This window comes from Periplaneta americana, chromosome 9, assembly GCF_040183065.1.
Source record: "Periplaneta americana isolate PAMFEO1 chromosome 9, P.americana_PAMFEO1_priV1, whole genome shotgun sequence".
NCBI classification, from domain to species: Eukaryota; Metazoa; Arthropoda; class Insecta; order Blattodea; family Blattidae; genus Periplaneta; species Periplaneta americana.
The window spans coordinates 63,298,047-63,320,964 of NC_091125.1; the positions used below are offsets into that span (position 1 = coordinate 63,298,047).

The 22,918-nt window shown below is 33.6% G+C and overlaps 1 protein-coding gene across 7 annotated transcripts in view; it reads right to left on the bottom strand.

Moving 5' to 3' along the window:
- Window positions 1–4,501: 4,501 nt before the first annotated feature.
- Window positions 4,502–22,918, bottom strand: part of lqf (epsin homolog lqf) — a 78,740-nt gene continuing 60,323 nt past the window's right edge. For all 7 annotated transcript variants that reach the window (XM_069834895.1, XM_069834896.1, XM_069834894.1 and 4 more), the window contains one exon: window positions 4,502–20,960. In XM_069834895.1, coding sequence (XP_069690996.1) covers window positions 20,704–20,960 — 257 coding nt within the window. In that variant the 3' untranslated portion in view covers window positions 4,502–20,703. The remainder of the gene's footprint in view (window positions 20,961–22,918) is intronic.

Sequence of the window (22,918 nt, forward strand, 5' to 3'; positions counted from 1 at the left end):
TATGAATATGGCTAGAAGCACAACCCATGATGCCATAAAACGGTATAGAGAGACCCTAGAATATCCCAGAAGACCAGGTTCGGGTCGTTCAAGAGCTACAAATCCAAATGAAGACAGGTATATGGTGTTGAGAGTTCTTAGGGAGCGCAACCTGCCAGCTACTAGTGTACCCCAGCAATTTGTTAACATGCATGGACGCCCAATTTCGGCCAAAACAGTTAGAAGGAGGTTGAAAGCAAGTGGACTGATATCAAGTAGACCTGCAACTGGTCCCAAACTTCTCAGGATGCATCGAGTTGAACGACTGCGTTTTGCAAATGATCACAGGGATTGGAGAAATGGACAGTGGAGCTGTGTTCTGTTCACTGATGAGTCCCGTTTCAATCTGTGCTCACCTGATGGAAGTGAAAGAGTTTGGAGAAGGAGGAGAGAACGATTTTCACAGTGTTGCATTTCCGAAAATGTGCCGTATGGAGATGGTGGAGTGATGGTTTGGGCAGGAGTGTGTACGGATGCTCGTACAGAGTTGGTTTTTGTTGAAAATGGAAGACTAACAGCTGATAGGTATATAAATGAATGTTTGGCTGATCATGTTGTGCCATTTGGCCAATTTGTAGGCGATAATTTTGTTTTAATGCATGATAATGCACGGCCGCATATTGCCCATGCGGTCGGAGATTATCTCCAAGAAGTGGAAATCCATGTTCTTCCATGGCCAGCAAGGAGTCCAGACATGAACCCAATTGAACACGTGTGGAACATGCTGGGACGGCGTGTTAAGAATAGACACCGAGACCAGAATCGTTACAAGAGTTGAGGCGAGCACTTGGCGAAGAATGGGAACTTATTCCTCAAGAAGACATTGCTAACCAAATTGAGAGCATGCCAAGACGTATGGATTCAGTTATTCAAGCCAGAGGGGGTAATACCCGTTACTGAAAAGAGTTTTTAATGTTTAAGGCACCATAAAATGAAAAAACAGTTAGACCAAACAATGCCACAGTTATACGCCCTTTGTAATTTTTTGTAAATTTTCTCATCAGAGATTTTTATTTTTTTCAAATGTTGTCGTATAAGGTGCTAAATGGAACATTGTTTTGTTTAAATGGGTTTTGTTTCATTTTGAAATAATTTACAACAAAATACAAGCAAATATAGAAGTGTCCGGTTTTTTTTGTCCCTGAGTGTATTATATCTATGAATATCATTATAAAATCTTTGAAATGTAATATTTTAACAAATTTTAACTTCTGTTTAATTTTGTAGTGTCATTATTACTGTAGTCAACAGTTACTTGCATGATAGGTAAGCCACTTTACTTCACATAACAGGAAAATACATGGAAACAATCAAATATATTGAAATAAATTTAATTAAACACAACAATGGAACATGGAACTCACCAAGGATGAAGAATGAAACTGGCATGATGAATATATTGAAGGAGGGGTAGGAGGACTATGCCTTACGTCGATGTAGATTTTGTTACTTTGACAGTGAAAAATTAGAGAAGGGAAAACAATTACAGATAAAAAAAATTCAAGTCTAAATATGTCATTTTCTTTTTGAAGTTCAAGGATGAGGGGGTTCTAACCCTGTAAACCCTCCCTTGTGTATGCTCCTGCAGCCATGACTTATCACCGGTGATAACTGATTCCAGAAATGTGAAGTGATTCTCAAGGATCTGACAAAGAATGGCTGGATCATGTGTTCGAGGACTGGAAGAAATGCTATAGACTAACAAGTTCATTCAAGTAGAAGGGGACAACTCTGAAAAAGATCATGTAAACATTGAAGTAGTGTAATAAAGATGTGGAGAAAAAAAATCAGTCTGTCTTTCTTGATCAGCCCTCGTAAATGGTTTCACTTACCAGTAATTTTTTTTTTAATATATATTGAGAAAATACAGTATAAATAGTATTCGCAATATGACCAAGGAACTTACCTTTGAAATGTGTAAAGTGTATAATGACAAAGTATGTGTGTCAACTTCGTTATAGTATTTCGTTTATTTGCATGAAAATACATCGAATTGATTGATCAATCCATCTTCCAGTTCTTTTGATCATTGTTGAATAGTAGCCAGTAGCCAGGCCTGCTGCTTCCCTGATACATTTCCGTAAATCAGGTAGACCAGTCATCTTGCTAGTGTACACCTTGGACTTTATGTAGTCCCATGCAAAAATGTCTAAGGGGATTAGATCTGGTGAACGGGAAGTCCACAGCTGAGGTGACCCTCTACCTATCCGTCTGGAAAGGTTATGTTCAGGTAGTCACAGGCAATGTGTGCAAAATATGAAGGAGCACTGTCTTGCTGGAACACAACTGTATCCAGTATGCTATCCTGTAGAAGCTGCGGTTCCAGGAACAGTTCTAAGATGTTCAAGTAGATGTTACCCCATTACTGATTTTCTCAGCAAAAAAGCCATATAGTTTTGATTTTGTCATACCCAACCAACCATTCACTTTTGGTGTATCATGTTTCCACCCCCATGTCTTGCGTGGCTGTTCATATGCCCATACTTGGCTGTTGTGTCTGTGCAATTTACCACAAACATAGAAAGTGGTTTTGTTGGAGAATAAAATGTTCTCCATTAAATTCTCGTTCTCTACAGCCTACAGGAGGTCATAACACATTACCCAACAGTCGAAATCTTCGTCCTCATGATGAAGCAGAACTTGGATGTTGTAAGCACGTTTCCGTAGAGTGAAACGTAGAATTTTCCACACTGCGTTGTACGGGACATTCAGCTCCCTACTGAAGCGTTGAGTTGATGCCTTTGACTCCTAACATTGGGAATCTGAACCTGTTGTACAGTGTCTGCTGATATGTGTGGTCATCCATGATGTTCATCACACACACACTGCTGGTATGCTTAAATTTGTTTACAAGCAGACGAATGTCTGCCTTTGTTGGGGCTGGTTTATGGTAGGTAAATTCGGCTCTGGTCTCTTCATATGACAAACCACATATCAGTGCACAAACAATGGCAACCCATTCTTCTGTGGTAAACATCATTCACTATGCTAACTGCAGCAGCAAAGAAAATAAATCTGCATTAACATGGAAATGGATAGAGACTTTAGAGACACACTGTATATGTTTATTTTAAGTTGCCAGCTCCTTTAAGAACTTGTCAATACTGCCTCGCATATTCTTAACAAAAAACAAATAATTAGAACCAGAACAAATGAATGGGGCCATGTTGATGATACCAGGAACAGTACCTTAACCCATCTAGGTAATAATAGAAATAAAGCAACTTAAAAGGAGGTAGAATATAATTTTATAAAATATAAATGTACTTACCCGTAATAGATTTTCTTTTAAATAGTTTGAAAACTAAAGTAGGGCAATGAAGAAATATTTAACACAAAATTGGCCTTTTAAAAAGGTCCACAGTCTTTACAATGACAAAATAAGAACATGTGAAAATTTAACAAATTTTTTACAGCAAAAAAGAATTAATACAATAATACTTGAAAATTTACTTACATTAGTTATTACTTAATCCACAAGATATGTAATTGTTTTGGAAGAAAGACTCAAATAACATTGATGATGTATGTGCTTAAAGAGACTTTTTGGTCAGTATTCTCTAATGCTGACATAGCCATGAGAATTTTCCTATTGTGAGTGACAAATACGAATGGTTAACAATCTTTTCTAAACAAAAAATAACAAAGTACGAGAAACAGTATGACACAATCAAAGATTAACTTCAGTTTAACGAGTACTGAATAGTATTTTCAACAGACTAAACACTAATGAAAAGTACCTGATTTTACTATATTGCTTGTATAAAAGTATCTCTGTAAAATAGGGTGAATAGGAATTAAATTTTACTATTTCTTATTTCTTAGTGTCAAAGAGTACATATAATAATACAATTTGTTTCTTTTAATTCATATAAATGAAATAAATAGTAAAAATTAATTTCTATCACCCCAGTTTACAGAAATTTAATGTCTAGGAAAAGTAGGCTACGTGTCATTATGATTACTAGTTTTGGTTCTTCACATGGGATTTTCAATGGTTTTTTTTTAACAGTGTTAGATAATGTACTGTAAATAATATTGGTAACATTACAGTTGCCATACTTAAAGAGACAATCAACTTTGAAATGTCTGAAATGAAAAAGGACAAAAAAAAAACATTAACCAACTTCTTTGCATTAGATGGTGTAGTAAATATAAAGTAACTTAAAATTTTGAAACAATCTAAGTACTTAACCAAAAAAGGCTTGATGTAAACTAAATTGTTAAAAATAACATTATAATAACACTTGTCGTTTTGCTGGCATTGGCAATGAATGATACAATACACTGACAAACACAGGGACTGTGCAGATCAATAGTTACCTTAAAAACCACGCCCACTTTATGTTCCACTCACCACCTAAACTATTCGCTATTGACTTCTGAGATTGCAAGAACATTTCTTGGTCGAGGGAGCAATGGAAAGAAATGGCCATTGTTGCATACAGGAAGAGTTAAAAAATTGACAATCAAAATTATTTACTAATATACAAATTTTACTGTAGTATATAATACAAAATACACATTTCCACTTCATAATTTTCTATTTCATTAATATTTTTCAACATTTTCCATTAATGTATATCCGATATAACTGATAACAACCTAATAAGTCTTGCCAACAAGAAATGTGCATTTCTTCTTGGCAATGTTGTAAACAGTGGTTCCAAAATAACCAAGAAATTTTGTGGAAGGCAATATTGTTACTTAAAACGAACTACAAATATCAAACTCTGAAGCAAGAGGCACATGGAAACAAAGAGTAATACTGACAACAATAACCATACCCAGATTACAGCAAACGCTTCTTCTCTGACATACCAATGAAATAGATGTTTACATTGAATTATGAACCTAGTTGATTCAAGAACTTAAAGATCCAATGTTGCATGCATTCATGAAGTTTTTAATTTTTAACCTTTTTCAACTAGCACAGCTACCCATAAATAAATTGGAGAGAACAAAATCGTGTGAAAATGAAAGGAAACGCTATTTTTTCTCTTTTCTTTCTTGTTTGTTAAAAACCAGAACATTTTATGTGTCAAGAATTACTTTCCAGACACTGGACGCATCTTGATTCCAGTATAGTTCCAGAAAATCCCGAATGTTTGGAGTCCTAGGAAATAAAGTCGTTATAAATAGTAACAGCAGTTCTAATCAGCATATTGTTCATTGGATATATGGATGAGGAGCACAATGGCTGTGATGAGCATCACACATCTTCAATATGGTGGGGAGCCTGTGACTTGTAAACGAAGTGAAAAACTAAACACAAATATTGTTTTTAAACATTGTAATTGTTTATAATGATAACTATGTACAAATCTGTCAGCTTGCACAATACAGCTTATTTATATTCTTCATAATAATAAAAATATTTCAGGCAACAGCGCTACAAAATTCATTGAGATTTGAAGTTACTTTGAGAAGAGCCTGCTAACATTTTTATACCTGTTTATATTATAGAACATAGTAGTACATTATTCAGGTGAGTTTTATTTTCTGTTCTTAAAATAATTGATAAAAATAATCCATAAAGTATATAAATATAACAATTCATGATTAACTAATTAACATCTAAATTAACTTCAAACATAAAGCTGTACAATAGTAATGATACGAAGTAAAATTTTATTACAGTTAGAATATAGCAATATATGCACAAAATAGATTTTTACGTAAGTATTTCAAATGAAGGTAGTACCGGTTTATTTGTATGTATAACAAAAATAAACATATTGCAGAGGAGGCCATGTTTACTGCAATACCTAACATGCCATTTCTGAGACTATTGATTTGTTGCACAATACATTCATGTTTCAGCAAAAGGAAATCAACAAATATTGTACAATTCACAATTCTAGCATATTGAAAAATGAGACACTAAAACGAAATTGTGATTGTAACACAAACAACCACAGAAAGGATAGATTTACTTCTACTATGTATTTATTCACTATTATTTGGATGCAATTAATAGCAGAAAATGACTCAATTTTAAGAAACATAGTTTCCTTCATTCACACCTTCCTAGGTGTGGATAACTCTAATCTATGGCATAATGAAATTATGCATTGGCTATTGCAAAATATTGCATGTTTTTGTTATGAGAATCTATAATAGCAAGTTTTATAGTTTATATCCATTGCCAACAGAACTATACATAATTCATCTCAATTGGACAATGTTTCAGCAAATTGAGAAGAGAGTTAGAAAACCAAACTGACTGACTTACACATATAAGAAAACAAAGAAATGTATACTTCGTTCTTTAGGAAGTCTTTCAAGCATTAAGGCACTGAAATTTCATTGGTTAATTTTCGCTCTTGAACACAAACCTCATATTTGTGGATACCCACTTATATACTTGGTTTTAGTGCTCTCAATTGAATATGTAACTGCTTATTTATCTATAGTAGCTTATTATTCTTTAACCCATCCTCATATCAAAGAACTCTACAATCTATTACAATAATGAAAGAAGCCACTGGTGTAGCTCAGTCGGCTGAGGTACTTGTCTGCTGGTGTAGGTTCGATTCCTGCTTGGATTTTTTCTGAGGTTTTATTTCAACTGCAAGGTGAATGTCAGGTAATCTATAGCAAACCCTCGGCCTTATCTCACTATCACCAATTTCATCAATGCTAAATAACCGAGTAGTTCATACAGCATTGTTAATAATAAACTAAACAAATAATGAAAGAAAAATAAAGAATGTGAAACAATTATAATTCAATAAATATAAGCATGATATACTGAAATTCTGGTATTCGTAGTATTAAGTTTGGTTACTGAAGAGGAAACAAAATTTACAAAATGATCAATCATGCACATGTACATGTTTATACCCAAGTGTCCCCTTAATAATTTCATTAGCATTAACTGGTTTAGACCGATCTTGCTGTACATATTACACTAGACAATGACTCCTCAAAGTCTTTAACTCCAATTTTTTTAATTTCAAAATTGAACTTCAGAAAGTGTCGAAAACAGAATTTAATTTCCTAAACAACAGAAGCATTTAACCAAACTTGGACCCCTTGTTCTTAATTAGAACTCTGACTCTATTTTGCGTGCATTCTGCTGCAATCTTGTGACATACTTGAAATTGTCTCTTCGTGAACGATTACATAATATGGGAAAAGACAAATGTCTTGTTTGGTTGTGAAGGAACTGTGAAAAGAGCAGTGTTTGTGCATATCAGAAAGCTTTGGACAGCTGTGAAGATATAGGTACTTCATTTTCAAATAATAGTTGTGGTAAGTCTGATTATTCTATGTATCTTTGTATTCTATGTAAAATGAGCTTTTATGCTGTGGTACCAAAATTAAGTTTAAATGTTATGATTCTTACAGAAAATGTGTTCAAATATATGTTAGCAGTGTCTCAATTAGGACCCCCACCCCACAGACAATGACAACTAGTTTTAGAAAACAAGTGAAGTGTACTGTTAGTAAACCTAATTATGATTGATTGTTGCACATGGTAAAGATAATGAAGTAGAAGAAGGAAAGGCTTGATAGGACTGCATGTAAAGCAGCAGTGATCAAAGACAGTATCGTGATTACAGCATGTAATCACAGACATTCAAGCAGGTAAAAGGAGTTTGCTGTACATTGCGCTCTGTCTCCTTCACGCACTGAAAGCAAGCAGTGATGGTATCATGTCACTCTACAAATCCTCTGTCTACAAGTAGAATGAGAAGATTTTGTACAGGATGGGAAAAGGAATTTGTTTGTTGTTCTGTTGGAGAAAATGTAATACAGGTCTCCCACCGACTCAAGAAGAAAAAGTAGAATAATTTTGAAGAGGAAAATAAGACATTTAACAAAACAATATGGACAGTATTTCATTACAATTTAAAGGCTCACGGGTACCTCCCCCCCCCCCCCACATACTGTACACATGTGACTCAATCAGCACTGTAAAGAAGCTACTGCACAATTAGTCTAATACCATTAGAAGAAATACCAAGTTTATTTAGTTGTTTATACATTAATGGGAATGAATTGCATGTGTCCTCCCCCGCTCTTTATTTAATACAAAAGTAAAAAGTAATTTATTTATTACTATGCAAGTAACAATATCGAAGTTAATTTTGTGAGTAATGTTCAGTTTAATTAAAAAAAAAAAAAATGTTAATTCTTAAATATTTTACTTCGATATTTTTAGAATTTCAAAAACTAAAACAATCTCATAAATTACAAGAAAAAAATATAACAACTTAAAATGCATATAATGGATATCTATGGTAAAACAAACAAGTACAACAAAAAAATTATTAGCATTGATATAAAGTCCAGCTGAAATTGAATTTTCAAATAGTTTTATTTCTCCTCTTTCTTTCACAAAACTTCAATAATTTTCTTTTATCTTTTAGTAGGCAAAAATATTATTTTACTAAAATATGAAAACTTAGTAAAAAGTAGGAAAATGAGGACAAATGACTAAAATGTAGGACAAAATAGGTCATTTCACACAAAAGTAGGACAAGTGGAAGCCCTGTGTAATATGACTGCTGTGCTGAATGGTGCAATTAGAAGTAATCAAGCAACATGAAAAGGAATTACAACAATTGTCACACAGGATACAGGTATTATTATTATTACTACTACTACTATAGGGTGCTGGAATGTAAAGAGTTTTGCGGCAGTGCAGGACGAGCAACGGCCAGCAGTGCAGTGTCAGTATCAGTAACATTAATTAGTGAGAACGTGTGTGCCTGGTCAAGTAAAGGAGGGAAGAAGCTAGTGACGTCAGGTAATGGCAATCAGAGTGTGATGTTGAAGAATAAGGAGGCGTGCGTGATAGAGAGCAAAGTGCAAACTCAGCTAAGTCAAAGTGAACAGCTGTTTGGGGCAATACTGAAAAGAGTTAAAGAGCTGAGAAAGGAGGAGCTGGGGAGGGGAACTGGTGAGAAGGAGAAAATAAGAGTGTTAAAAAATAAGAAACATTATGACTTAAGGGATTGGTATGAAGGGTTCAAGCAAAACAGCAAAGAGTCAAGGTTAACGGGAAAGGACTGAGGCTATTAGGTTAGTTACATGAATGAAGTGTGGTGTGAGTGAAATGTTATGTTGTAGTGATTATTATTATTATTATTATTATTATTATTATTATTATTATTATTATGTATAAAGTAGGATACTAATATACTTTGGTGTAAAGAGGGAATAATTAAATTTTTAAGCTGGAAGTAACAGCAGAACACACTGAACAGACGAACAGATTAGGAAAAGGATTTAACAGGTCTCTGCTGGTGATATTCGTGACTAGAATAGTCAAGACTAGATATAAAAAACAATTTGGCAAACTAAGAAGAACTAAAGTGTGAGTGGAAAAAGACGTGAGCTTTGATATCAGTAGACAAAAGTTACTGCTCCCTTTCATGAAGGCAGCAAGAACTAAGGGGCATTTTGTCAAGATGGATGATGAACTAAAAGTAGTGGAAAATTTTATGACATAGAATTCTGTAGGAAAATGAAAATCACCCAGTATTCGGATTAAACACAGATAAGCAAGGGCAACAACTGGAATGGGTTAATGAACATGAGATGATGAGAAAAGCAAAAATAGAAACGAGGTCATCAGGGAATAATGGACAAAGGGATATGAATGCAATCATGGTGGAGCCAAACATGCATAAAGGAAATAAAGTAAAGCAGCCGGTTTTAAAACATAACATCGAAACTAATGAAAAAAAGAGAAAGTCAAAGGATGAAATGAATACCGAATGCAGGGACGAGACAGTGCTTAGCATCATATCAGAGTCTGGAACATGTCCAGATGATGTAAAAAGTCTCTTTATTGTATATTGTACAATTCTTCCCAGGTGCTGTTTAAGTGTCTTAAATTCCAAGATTTAAATGTTAATAGCCATATGTCAATCTCGTAAAGGATGATAACCTCTGTTACACTTGCTTGAAAGAAGCAAAACAGGAAGTGTTGAACCTGAGCAGCCAACAGTGACCATGGTCAGTAGCTTTCATAAGGTTAACAATGACCAGAGAAGTATGGATGACAGAGCAAGTATGCTGTGTGTGCCACTAATTAAACCCAGAACCATTTGAACATAATTCTGAAGAATGAAGAACAGCTGTTGCTACCATTTGAACTAATAACATCTTGCATCCTATTTGGCATGCTGGCAATTAGGGCTTTGATGTCATTTTGTTGAATTGTCTTCCATTCTTCCAGAAGAGCTGCCCGAATCTCAGCTAGAGTGTGAAAAACTCGTCAACAGAGCATGTCCGAGCATTTTTCACACGTTTGATGGAATTGAGGCCAGTTCAAAGTGAAGATTTTCATCTCCTCTAAGAACTGCGAGACACATCAGGCATTGTCGTGCATTAAAACAAAATTATTGCTAACGTAAGTAGAAAAGACATATTGAAGAACTTCCTCGAGGTAATAATGCCTTCCCATACCATGATGGAACCTCCTCCATACGATGTTCTCGCTGAGAAAGTAGAGGCAGTATGTTCTCTTCTCCATGCCTTTTCCTTTCCATCTGGTGACCTGACACAAACCTTGATTCATCAGTGAAGGAATTATTGCCCCACTACTTCACTCCCTAATTCTCATGTTCTCGAGGAAAATGGAGGCGGGATCTCCAATGCTGGTGTGTCAACTGAAAAACCATCTTGAGAACAGATTTTCTTCATGAAGTTTTCTCCCAACTGTCCACTTACTGATAACATTACGTACTGTATCACCTCCAGCCAATTTCTGGCTTCTGCTGCTGTCACATGACAATATCTCAATGCCTCAGTAGTTAAAAATCGATCATATCTGGCAGGTGTAAACTAGGGTGATCTGACAGGTCATCTATGAAAGGAATTGTGTTCTTGGTAACGTTTTACAGTTTAGAAAATACTCATAGGTGATGTTCTGCATACAATTTTTGTTTCTTTTTGCTTGGCAATGTATTATTTTAGACTGTATGGGCAACCAAATTCATGTCTTTAACAAACAACCTGTTCAAAGATTTTGGAAATAATATGTCTGAGCTACTACTGTAAACTGAAAAAGACACGACAGGTGCAATAAACATGCTGAATTACACTTAGAAGCGAATTTTAAAGGCAATGTTTCTGCATTCATTTATAAATTCTAAAATGAAAAATTTGCTACATGGCATCACATGTGAGAGAATATTTAGGCTTCATCTGAAATAGAATTTGCACAAAAAAAAATCAGAAATTTTAGACAGACTTACATTTCACAATTCATTTGCATTAGTTTCAAATTTTTTTTATGATCAAGTTAACCCCAGCAATCAAGTTTACCCTAGTTTACAATATAAAAAATATGATTCACTTCAGAGGAGTATGTCACATGAATACCCCATAAGGTCTTCCCTAAAAAAATCCTGCCCGTCCCCTCCCCAAGCAGAAACTGAAATTATGCCCCTGGAATAACATCAGTCATCCTTTTGGTGACAACACGGCTGAAAAAAAATTGGTTGAAGCTGTTTCTCAATTACTGTCACAGGAACAAGCTATCAGTATGCAAGCCCACTAGCACATCTTTTGCTAGAACAGTTGGGTTAAAAAAAAATGTTAACAGCATTTCCATGAGTGCAAGTGGTCACTTTGTACCTCTAATGATCATTATTCGCTCACAAGAACATGAGCCATCAATTGATGAGGAGAGCTCCTATAAACTACCACAACACTTTTAAACAACCCAACTTCCTTTTCACTGGCTTGTTTTCATGATTATCTAAAAGGCATGCTCACAGTGGAAGACAGGATGGCTAAAATCACATGAATGGGGTGGGAGTGAGAGAGACCAAGACATATGAGAGAGATTTTTTTTAGTAGGTTATTTTATGACGCTGTATCAACATCTCAGGTTATTTAGCATCTGAATGGAATGAAGGTGAAAATGGCAGTGAAGAGTCCGGGATACAGCACCGATAGTTACCGACCATTTGCTGGGCCACTTGGTTTCGCGGTGAGACACGCTAACCATTACTCCACAGGTGTGGACGAGAGGGAATTTCCATTTCCTAGAAAATATTCTACGAAAATTGAAACTAATATGTTTTTTGTTTTAATGTTTTCACAAGTGAAGTCAGTTATATAGACAATTTACAATTGCTATTGGAACTACAACTTATTTAGAATGGATAAATGACCCACAACATTACATTAGGTCAACACTTCCATTTTTTTTTTTGGGAGGGGGTTTCATAGTCTAAAGTGTGTAATTGTTAATAACATGAAGAATCAAATCTATAACACAGTTGAATTCATACTGTAAGATGTTTTAAAAGCAACTATGGAATACTGTTGTTGTTTAGTCAAATGTCCGAAGAGAGGTTGGAACTTCATAAGTGACACCAATAAGGCATCACTCATGAGACAATTAAGCCAGGAGATAATGGGGTAGGGTGACCAGTTTCTTTCCTCCTTATGGAACATTAAGAACAGTATTGAGAATGAAAGACTGTCATATTACTCATACTGAAATGGACTGAAAAAGTAATGAGGAAACAAGACGATTAACATCTTGCAGTTATTACATAAATTCGTTTCTTTTATCAAAGTATTGAGATATTTGAAGCACTTTGCATTGTAAGCGGATCAGCTATTTTTTTTTTTGTGTTATCTTGCAGGAATATAATACAGGACATGAAAAGTAAGTAGTTTTTGAATAGCCTATAGAACTGCCTTTAGTCATTTGTTCTACCACTGTTCCACAACCACATGAAAACCAGCCTTTGCAGTAAAAAAATACACTTTGTGATTGTCATTTAGGAATAACATTTACCATTGTAAAGTAAATATCTGCAATGAGCAAAAGTCTTATTAACTCAGAATTTTGTTCAAACTCACAGTTTCGACCTCCTAAAGTATTAACTGGCATAAATTGGTTTCGTCCTATAAAAGTCATGTTGTTGTAATGTTGAAAGAAAAATTTATATTTAATGCTTTGTTTTAGTATATAGAATTCCTTTAACTATTTAGGGAGTAGTATCTAAAACTATGGAACAATAGTGTTTCACATGGAAACATATTCCATCTTTTCACAGCACTATCGAAGCAAGTTTTGGCAAAAAATGCGATTACAGTAACAAAGTTATTCCTTACTCACAATTTCGGAATTTAATATAAGTAAATAGTAGATTTGGAAATGTAAGATATAACCACCATGATTTTCAGTCCAATGTACAGAAGGATGAGACATGGTTAATGCCAGCCAAAGGAAGACAAAAGGATCAACTAATCACTGTATGCAAGGGTCAATGCCAAGTGTTATCAATGCCACTAGTCAGCTGCAGATAAACACTACTGCATGAACTGTCAGATCCAAACTTTCGAAAATAACATTTATGTTTTGTTGATTCTTATTATAACATATTCTGTTGGCACTGAATGCTTCAAACTTTGAGAGCAAGACAAAGCAGTCAGAACTATCCTACAGCATCTCTCATACACAATAATCGCCTTTAATAGAAGTAGTGATTTTGTCACATACCTAAGCAGTAGTAGAAAAATTTATTTTAATTTCACAAAGCAAGCAGAAAACAAAAATAGAAAATACGATACCATTAGATAACACCACATACAGGTTTGAGACACAATTAAACAGCTGACATACTTGCGTTAAAGCTAACAATATTTTAGAATCTCCATACTTAACAGTGGTGGCCAAGAAATCGACCACCAAGCCATGAATGCTAGCCTGGGATGATCTGTATCAGCATCAGTAATTAAATAAGTAAAGTCAACTTTATAGTAACAGTATCGGTTTTATGCTATTATACTTTATGGTGTATTTGTTTGTGTCATTAGTTTATTAATAGACTGCCAGTAATTTCTAAAATGAAAAATAGCCCTCAATTCCAAAAAGGCTGGCAATCTCTGATTTATAACATCATTAGCTGAAAAATTGAAGCACAACAAAACATTCTTTATTAATATCAGAAAATAATAACATAGATGAGCTATGCAGAGTATAAAAAAGAACAAAGATCCTGAATATTGCGTGGCTAAATAAGGCAGGATTACAAATGGACCAAAGAAAGGAACATTTGTAAGAAAAAGGGTTAATACTAATTATAGACTACTTCTTACACTGCAGAAAGAGAACTTCAGTGCACTTCATACAGGGAAACTTGACCAAAAAAGTATCAATACAAACAATGGGCACTGGAAAAAAACATATTTTTCGTTTCTGTTTTCCAAACCTGCTACTTCAAAGTGATTGGGTTCTCACTGAAGTTCTATAAATAACAAAAAATTAAATGGTTTAACACAAAAAATATGAGCATTAAACATGACCACCTCTGAAAGTTACTGTTCACCTGTATATAATTTTATACTTAGTTCCACCAACTCATCAACATCATCATAATCCAGTCTTGTGGTTCAGTCAATATTAGTGACATCTATGCTGAAGCAGGATTAAATTTTAATGAAAAGGTCAGTAGTTCTCAAACTAACATTATCATCTCTGGTTAATCATTATACACATAAATTTTGATCAGATTAAGGACTTAAAATGATCCACTTCATTCATTTTAGAATAATATATTATGTATTTCTGACAAAAGAAATGTGAAATTATATTGAAATGGGAGAAAAAAATTGCGTGCAGTTTTTATAATTAACTTTTAAAACATGTTCAAATTAAATATGACGAAGTAACTTTTGGAAATGAAACGCAGTAACCATTATTCAGCATTACGATTCCAATATCTAACTTAAAAAGATTTTATTTTTAAAGAGTTAGAAAGCCCTACAAGTAATTAATTACATGTTGTGATGTACACAGAGCAAAGTTTGGTTTCATTAACATACAAACCAAAGACACAAATAACAATTAACAAAACATACTCTTTTCAACATAAAAATGGATACACTATATTATAAATCCATGGACCATGAAGAACAAAACAAAATATCATTTCAAGTTAGAATGTAAACTACGCAATTGTGAACTTTTACATTTATATTTCATAAAAATACTTTTCGATTATAAAGGGAATGTCTACAACTAATAATAAAGTTCAGATAATATTCACATTAGAGAGATAAAACCAATGTTGTCACTTTTGATATTTATTTAACTGGTACATTTTAAAAGACTGTACTGTAAAGTACTTCAATATAAAACTACTAATGTCTATTATCGAATGTTTCACAGGTTTCATAGTATAAAAAGTAGAAAAACTGCACCATAAATGATGAACAATGTCATACAAGTTTTTAAAATTTAAAATTACGTTATATAATGTATTAAATTCATTTAAGCAAATTAATGAAATAAAAACTGTTACCATATTTATGAAGGTAACATATTTTATTATGACACAATAATTGTTGTACATCACACATTAACGACAAAGTATCATTCTTCCCTCAATGATTAGGATACTGATAGGAATGTAGGCTAAAAATTTCTGTACTGAGTGTAGAGTTTTTACATAGTTACTTACAGTCTGAAAGCAAATTACTCTTGTGGAAATAGAGACAGATGTAATTAACAATGTCATTAAACGCTTCAGTCTAATCAATAAATATAAAAATTACTATTTTTCGTTTAAGTGATATAGATTACGAATCTTCGGGTTTTTTTCACACTTACATCATATGTAAATAAGGACGAAAGTACTAATAATGTTGGTGAAACATATGTAGTAATCCTGTCAAAACTGCTTACAACTGCTTGCTGTCAATTTTAATCTTATATTTTATAGTCCTACACTGATAGCAGTAACATTTCGTACAGCTAAAACACACTTAATAAAGTGTCCTTTATCTCATTTGCGCATTTCTCATTACATGGTCAATTTTGCGACATAACAAAGTCATAGATGTTAAGAGTTTTACTGCACACAATTCTATCTTAGATGAAGTTTCGCAAATTAAATTATAAAAACAAATAGTCATGCGATAGTTTGAGAACCACTTATAAAAATGTATAATATTGTTTTTTTTTTTTTCCTTTTTTAGAAAAAATGAGAACTCTGTTTACCAAGTGAGAAATATGAACTGATCAAAGTTACGCCTTTGTACTTTTTCATAAGCAAAGCATTCCACATTTAATATTCTTATCACTGTTCCTTGTCATTTAAATTTAAATCCATTCTTTGAATATTATATTAATATTATTCTACAAAACTTCCCGTATCATTTGTTTTTCTAAACATTAATGAATTATGAATACTCCAGGACAATCCTTTTCATTTACTATGTTACCGGTATGTATGTACATACAGATATACATACACACACACACTATTTTCATCATAAGACTCATTATCTTTAATACAAACTGTGAAGGAATGGAACATATGAATATTACTCTTTGTCTCTATTTTCAGTTACTTTGAAACTATTTTAATCAAAACTTTTGTTTCTCATTTCACTTACTTTGAATTTATTTTAATGAAATTTTTCGTAGATTAAAATTCACAAATTCTTATGTTATATTTGATTTATTATCAGTTTTTTTAGATTCTCTCTGGTAAAGTTCTCCGTTTTTCTATATCTTCAGTTTAAAACGTTTTAATATAATAATTTTAGTGTTCCACTACTTCAATTAAAGGCAATCAAAATTATTACTACTGAATGTGTTTTCCTTGACAGCACAATTAACCGTCACTGGTTCACATTTCATAATCTGTCACTGCAACTTACAAACACTAAAACTGTTCCTGCAGAAAGCATTGACAATGTTAAACATCTACACTGCCTGAGTTTTGATTTATACAAAGACAGTATTTGCTTATGCGGCCGTTTTTCTTTTTCTCTACAAATGAGCCTGAGCACACTTTTTACAGGTTTGACTGGTAATCCCTGTATACAATAGTATTAAGAAATTAGCATAAGTGAACCAACTTACAGATCATCATACTATACCACAACTATTTCACCTAAACTTTAAAGAGTGTTTGTACACTGTTATAATTATATTACTTTTTAAATACCATACATTAATTAATAGTTAAATAAAATCTTCCTAGCAAAACCAAATACCATTCAGATGGACTTCCCAAATACGTAACTAAAAATATAGTAAAGATTCTGCATAAAAACTCAAGTGATTTACAGGAGTTTGTTTTATTTTCGTAACTCCATTTCTTCATCTTTATTAGGCAAAACGAGTTATGTTTAATTGTTAACAATGCACTCAGTGCCTAATATCAAAAAGATAATGTCCCCATTTCCTTACTTAATACGTATCAAAAGACAGAAAGGCTCACAACATCCACATAAAAAGTTCTGTTTCTGTTCGGACGAGAAAATTTACATTTATATTACAGCTGGTGTTTAAAAAGATCAATTTCCATCTGAAATGTGGGTACTTACTAGGTTATATTTCTTGAGCAGCCACAAAAATGGCAAATGCAAAATTATGTCCCATCACACAGATTTGGATTGACTTTTAGTTGCTTCCATGTAGAAAAAACTTGCTAAGTTGGCAAAAACACTTAACATATACATAACATCAATTACATTTTGTTTCCATTTCGCCTGTTTATCTTCCAAGAATGGAAAATAAGAAATTAAGATAATTAAAAAAAATCATTAACCCTCCTTAATTTTTTCTCAGTAGTAATTCATTTTTAAGGACGATTTCTATAATTTCTTCTAATACCTGTGAGCAACTCTAGCCCGAGGAAACTCTAAACACCATATGGGCGGATTATCTCCCCATCACATTGTTTGTTTCAACTGTCTTGCTAGCGGTGAGCTACACTGAGGGAACACATTATTAAGTTAGACTATTATGTTAACTTTCCTTGTTAGGGCCAAAATGGCAATGTCCATTTTAAGATATAAAGTGGAATTGAGGTTGGAACAGGACATGTTGCCTAATCAATAAAAGACAGAAGAAGAAGACCAAAACCATTAGATGATTTCATAATCAATCTATGGATACCTAAGAAATAAAAGAGATAAAAAAATACAGATGCATCCTATTAAGTGAAAACAAGCAATGCTACAAAACATAATTTTCGATCTCAAGTGCTAACAATACCCAAACAGTTTAAGTGTAAATTAACAATAGCCTATTCTACAGATAAACTATATAATTAATATAACCAATACATCGTAACTTTATAAGCTTGGTCCATATAAAAATAAATAATTCTGGAAGAGATAAAATAATATAGAAAAACAAGCTTCTGCATGCAATTTATTACTCTGAAGTAATGACAAGTTTTCCTTTCTTCTATCAATAGATTAGTTTGCTGTAATCGTGATAAATGTAAATACCTTTAGCCACAGTACATCAAGACCAAAAACAAGAAATTTATGAATAGGGTTGCCAGTTATCCAATATTATATGGGGTGTCCCATATTTGGGGCCTGAGAACATTATATGGAACACCAAAAATCCCATATTTACGGATATTATATCTTAGACAACCAACGGTTTTTTTTATTTCCCTTCTATACTTTTCCCTTATTCTGCACCATGGCGTCATGGTCTAAGGCATCCTGTCTAGGACTCGCATTATGGAATACATGCCGGTTCGAGTTCTCATTGGGAAGAAATTTTCTCATGAAATTTCGGCCAGTGTATGGGACTGATGCTCACCCAGCATCATGATGCACTTGAACTACAATTGGTAGCAAAATGCGGTTACAAAAGCCACCTGTAATGGCTGGGGGAATCATTGTGCTGACCACACAATGCTTCCATTTTGGTTGGATGATCATCCATCTCTGCCTCGGCATGTGGGTGCGAGGTCAGCAGCTGGACCTTAAAGGGCTGTAGCACCATGGATTATCATTATTCCTTTCCCTTACTGTTTGTTATGGATATTGTGTTGTACAATTATGATAAGAAACAATTACTTTCCATTAACATCACTTTAGAAACGTGATGAATGAAACAAATAAATTTAAACTTCTAGATATCTCTGTTTCAGTTAAAGTAATTTTATTTCCAAACAATTGCTGTAAATGGTTATTAGTGCACTGTTTGTTGTTGGATTGTTTGTAGTATGTGTGAAGACGCGAAAAATGTTTCTAACGAAAATTAATGTTTCTATTCCATATGAAACAAGGAAGATGTGCTGCATTTAGAAAAATAGAACTTTTATTTAACAACCTTTGCAATTATCTCTTCCCAACCTGCATCATTAATGTCCCTTATAAATTTTATTAATATGAATAAACTAATGGTTAGTAATATAACAGCTTCAATGGTGTAAGATTAAGGCATTTTTTTCTTCTTACTATGCTTTAACATGGTTGTGCATATGCTCTGAGACGGCTATCACAATTTTCTCTCTCTCTCTCTCTTAGTTACTCATATTTTCCTCGAGTGCAATGTTACAACTTTCCCTTATTTACATTATGAAAATCTGGCAACCCTACTTATGACAAGTACTGTACTTGTTATTCGTAAAATTCTCTCAAAAGAAATTTTACTCACATTACTTTAATAATTCAAAAGAAGTGAAACATACATATACAATAAAGAGTGTGATGTTATTGTACTCTTGTATAAAATAAGTTGTAAATACCGAATATTGTTTAAATTCACTCTAATGGGCAGTACCAACTGTTACGGAAAAGCAGATATACTATGGAGACAAAAATGTGCCAAAATACAGTAAATCAAAAGTTAATGTCTGAATAGTAATATGAGTATTAATTTATAACCTTCACTGTTGATAGTGATGTTCGTTTTTGTGTAAGAAAACATTTGCAGAATCTAAAGGAAGCAAATATCATAATACTGGCATTTCAACGTGAAATTAAATACTCAAAACACACAAGTCTTAAGATTAAAAAAAATATATATAGGTATATACATTAACGTTTGAGAAATGTACAAGTGATAATTATTATGATCATTTTCTAAAAAAAAAAATGGAATCTGTTGCACATGACTCACGAACAACAGTTATGTGCAACTACTCAACATACAGTTTAGGTTCCACTTAATCAATTCTAGCTAGCCCGTTTTGGAATTAGTAATCTTAAAGATCTAAGTGACACTTTCATGTTCAATAAATGAGGACGTAAGGCAAATAACAATGTTTCTTTTAAACTGTTATGTTGTCTTCTTGGTTTTGGTTTCACAGACGGTAACCTTGGTTGCTTAAAATCATAACTAAGAAATATCAATACATAGCACTAATATAATCTATAAAGTAGAGTTAGAAGTATTAGCATTGTTGTAACCGTGAAAACATTCACAAATTATACAGAACTAAAATGAAGAATTCTTATATATTTTATTCCATCTTGTCTATTTCAGTAAAACTTCTCTGCAAACTTCACTGCATTGTATGGCAAATTTTTAATTATTATACACTTTACCAGTAATTGCCTAGTTACACAGGGAGGTAAAACGAAGTTATTAAATCTGAATGAAATATTGTACCACAAATATATACAGACGTTTAAAAATAAGAGCAGTTATTGCTGTATATAATTTTCTTCAACAACCCCATAAGATAATAATCTTTAGGAACTTGAATAAAACAATACTGCAATGTACAATATATCAAGCACTTCGCAGATTTCATTTTCTGTCAATCATAGAAAAACAAAAACACAGGTCTTCCAAATTTCGAAGCTTTTAAATAAAATGTATCAGTTAACTTACTGCTGGACTCACCGCTAGCAAGAACTATGACCAACTATGACCCTAAATAGGGGGTCCACAAGCACCTAAAATTTTATATGTTACGAGAGGAATGGGTTTGGTTGAGCTGAAGGGAGTAACGGAGTTGGCAACACTGGACGATGGTTAGGTGCAGGACCCCATGCACTTTCTGTGCTCCCTTGAGCTTGCGCAACACTGCCAGCAAATGGCTGCTGTCTGATTTGATTGATGCTTGGTCGAATTTGTTGTTGCTGTTGCTGCTGGAAAAGGTTGGGTGGTGGTGAAGGTGCAACACCAGCAAACGGATTTGCTGTTGCCATAGACAGGGCTTGTGGCACTGAAACAATCATACATATATATTTCATTAGTTCACATTTATTTAGCACTTTATAGTCCATAAAAACATAAAAGTTTATTAGGAATATATGTGACTAGAACATAGTATTTATATACTACAATAATACTTATAATTAAATTGTAATAACATATACCTTATAGAAATAGCTCCTAGATCTAACAGATTTAATTGGGTTGGCTTAAAACAAACTCAGTGTCACTGAAAAACGATCAATTTCTTAAGAAGTGTTTAACTAATTTTTAATTATGGATAAATAACTATGCCCACAAGAAAGAACTCATCATGAATTGCAGAGAGTTTGACCCATATGTAATGTTGTATAACCTAACTAAATTTTTAAAATCATTTACCATTCAAATATTACAGAAAAGTATAGAGTTGTTCTAAAGTCAGGAGAAGTTCTTACAGTTGTACTGTCATGAAAATATGATATATACTTCCAATGACTTAGGTTATGTCTACATACTGTGTTTTGGGGAATATGGTGTGTGACAGGTCAGGATGCAAAGGACACTAGGTGCAGACATTTTTGTTCAGCTGTCAACAAATGTCACAATATAAGGTACTGTATAATATGAAGCAAAAAAATAAATAAATAAAAATAATAAATAAATACAGTAGAACTCCGATTATCCATCACCCTATTAACTCATTGGCAGATTAACTAACTGCCTTTCTCTCGCTTTTTTCTTCTTTTTGCTATAGAAATATATAACATACTGTATATTATATAAGCATGCCATTTTTCCTAGAGATTGTTATTACAAGACTTTACTCTTACACAGTATGGTCTACTGTTCGAGTTTTCGTACTGTATAACTTCTATATAAAATCTCTTCCACGGTATCAAAAGAAATCGTGTTGTGCTAAGTATAAAAAAGTGCAAATAACTGAGTGGTTTGGGGAACAAGAAACTGTGGCTCATCTCAGAATACGAAATTGGAGTCACAACTGCGTGCAATTTAATAAAAAGCAAGGATAAAATGTATAAAATATGTAAATTTACAACACGAGACCTGAACTATTCCTATCTTCCCATAGACAGCCTTTACAAGGAGTTTCCTTGCTCCTTAAAAATCCATTGTTAACAACCAGACTTAAATCAGTGAACTTCTGATCCACTACCTAGCATGTTCAATAAAAGGCCATTGAGGAAATTACGAAAGTGTAAGCATCATTCACTACATTTATGAAAATCCAGTGAGTGCAGACTGCCGCGACAACGGAACACAACGACCAGTCCAAGGCCACGGAGATCCAGCAAATGTGGACCACTGCAACAACGGAACGCTACGTCCAGTCCAAGGTCACCGAGATCCAACGGGAAAACCAAGGCCAATCCCCGCCTCCATAAATAAGGACAGACAAACAGTCAGGGTATCAGTTGCCACAGGTACCTCTAGCAGAAGACTTAGATCTAGGATACCTCACCACTGAAGATATCTGCAGGAGTAACAGACGAAATGTCTGGTAACATCTAGGCCAATAGACCACGGCATCTTAGCCCAGAAGCTCCATATCAATTAGACACCAGCCATGAAAGTCTACATGCGAAGATTAGGGAAAACGCGGTAATTTTACTTGAAGAAAGTAAGGAGATAGGTTTGGAAGTAAACCCCGAAAAAACAAAACAGCTGTTTGTTTATGCTGATGAAGTGAATATGCTAGGAGAAAATCCACGAAAGATTAGAGAAAACATGGGAATTTTACTTGAAGGAAGTAAGGAGATAGGTTGGAAGTAAATCTCGAAAAGACAAAGTATATGATTATGTCTCGTGACCAGAACATAGTACGAAATGGAAATATAAAAAATGGCAATTTATCCTTTGAAAAAGTGGAAAAATTCAAGTACCTTGGAGCAACAGTAACAAATATAAATGACACTCGAGAGGAAATTAAATGCAGAATATGGGAAATGCGTGTTATTATTTGGTTAA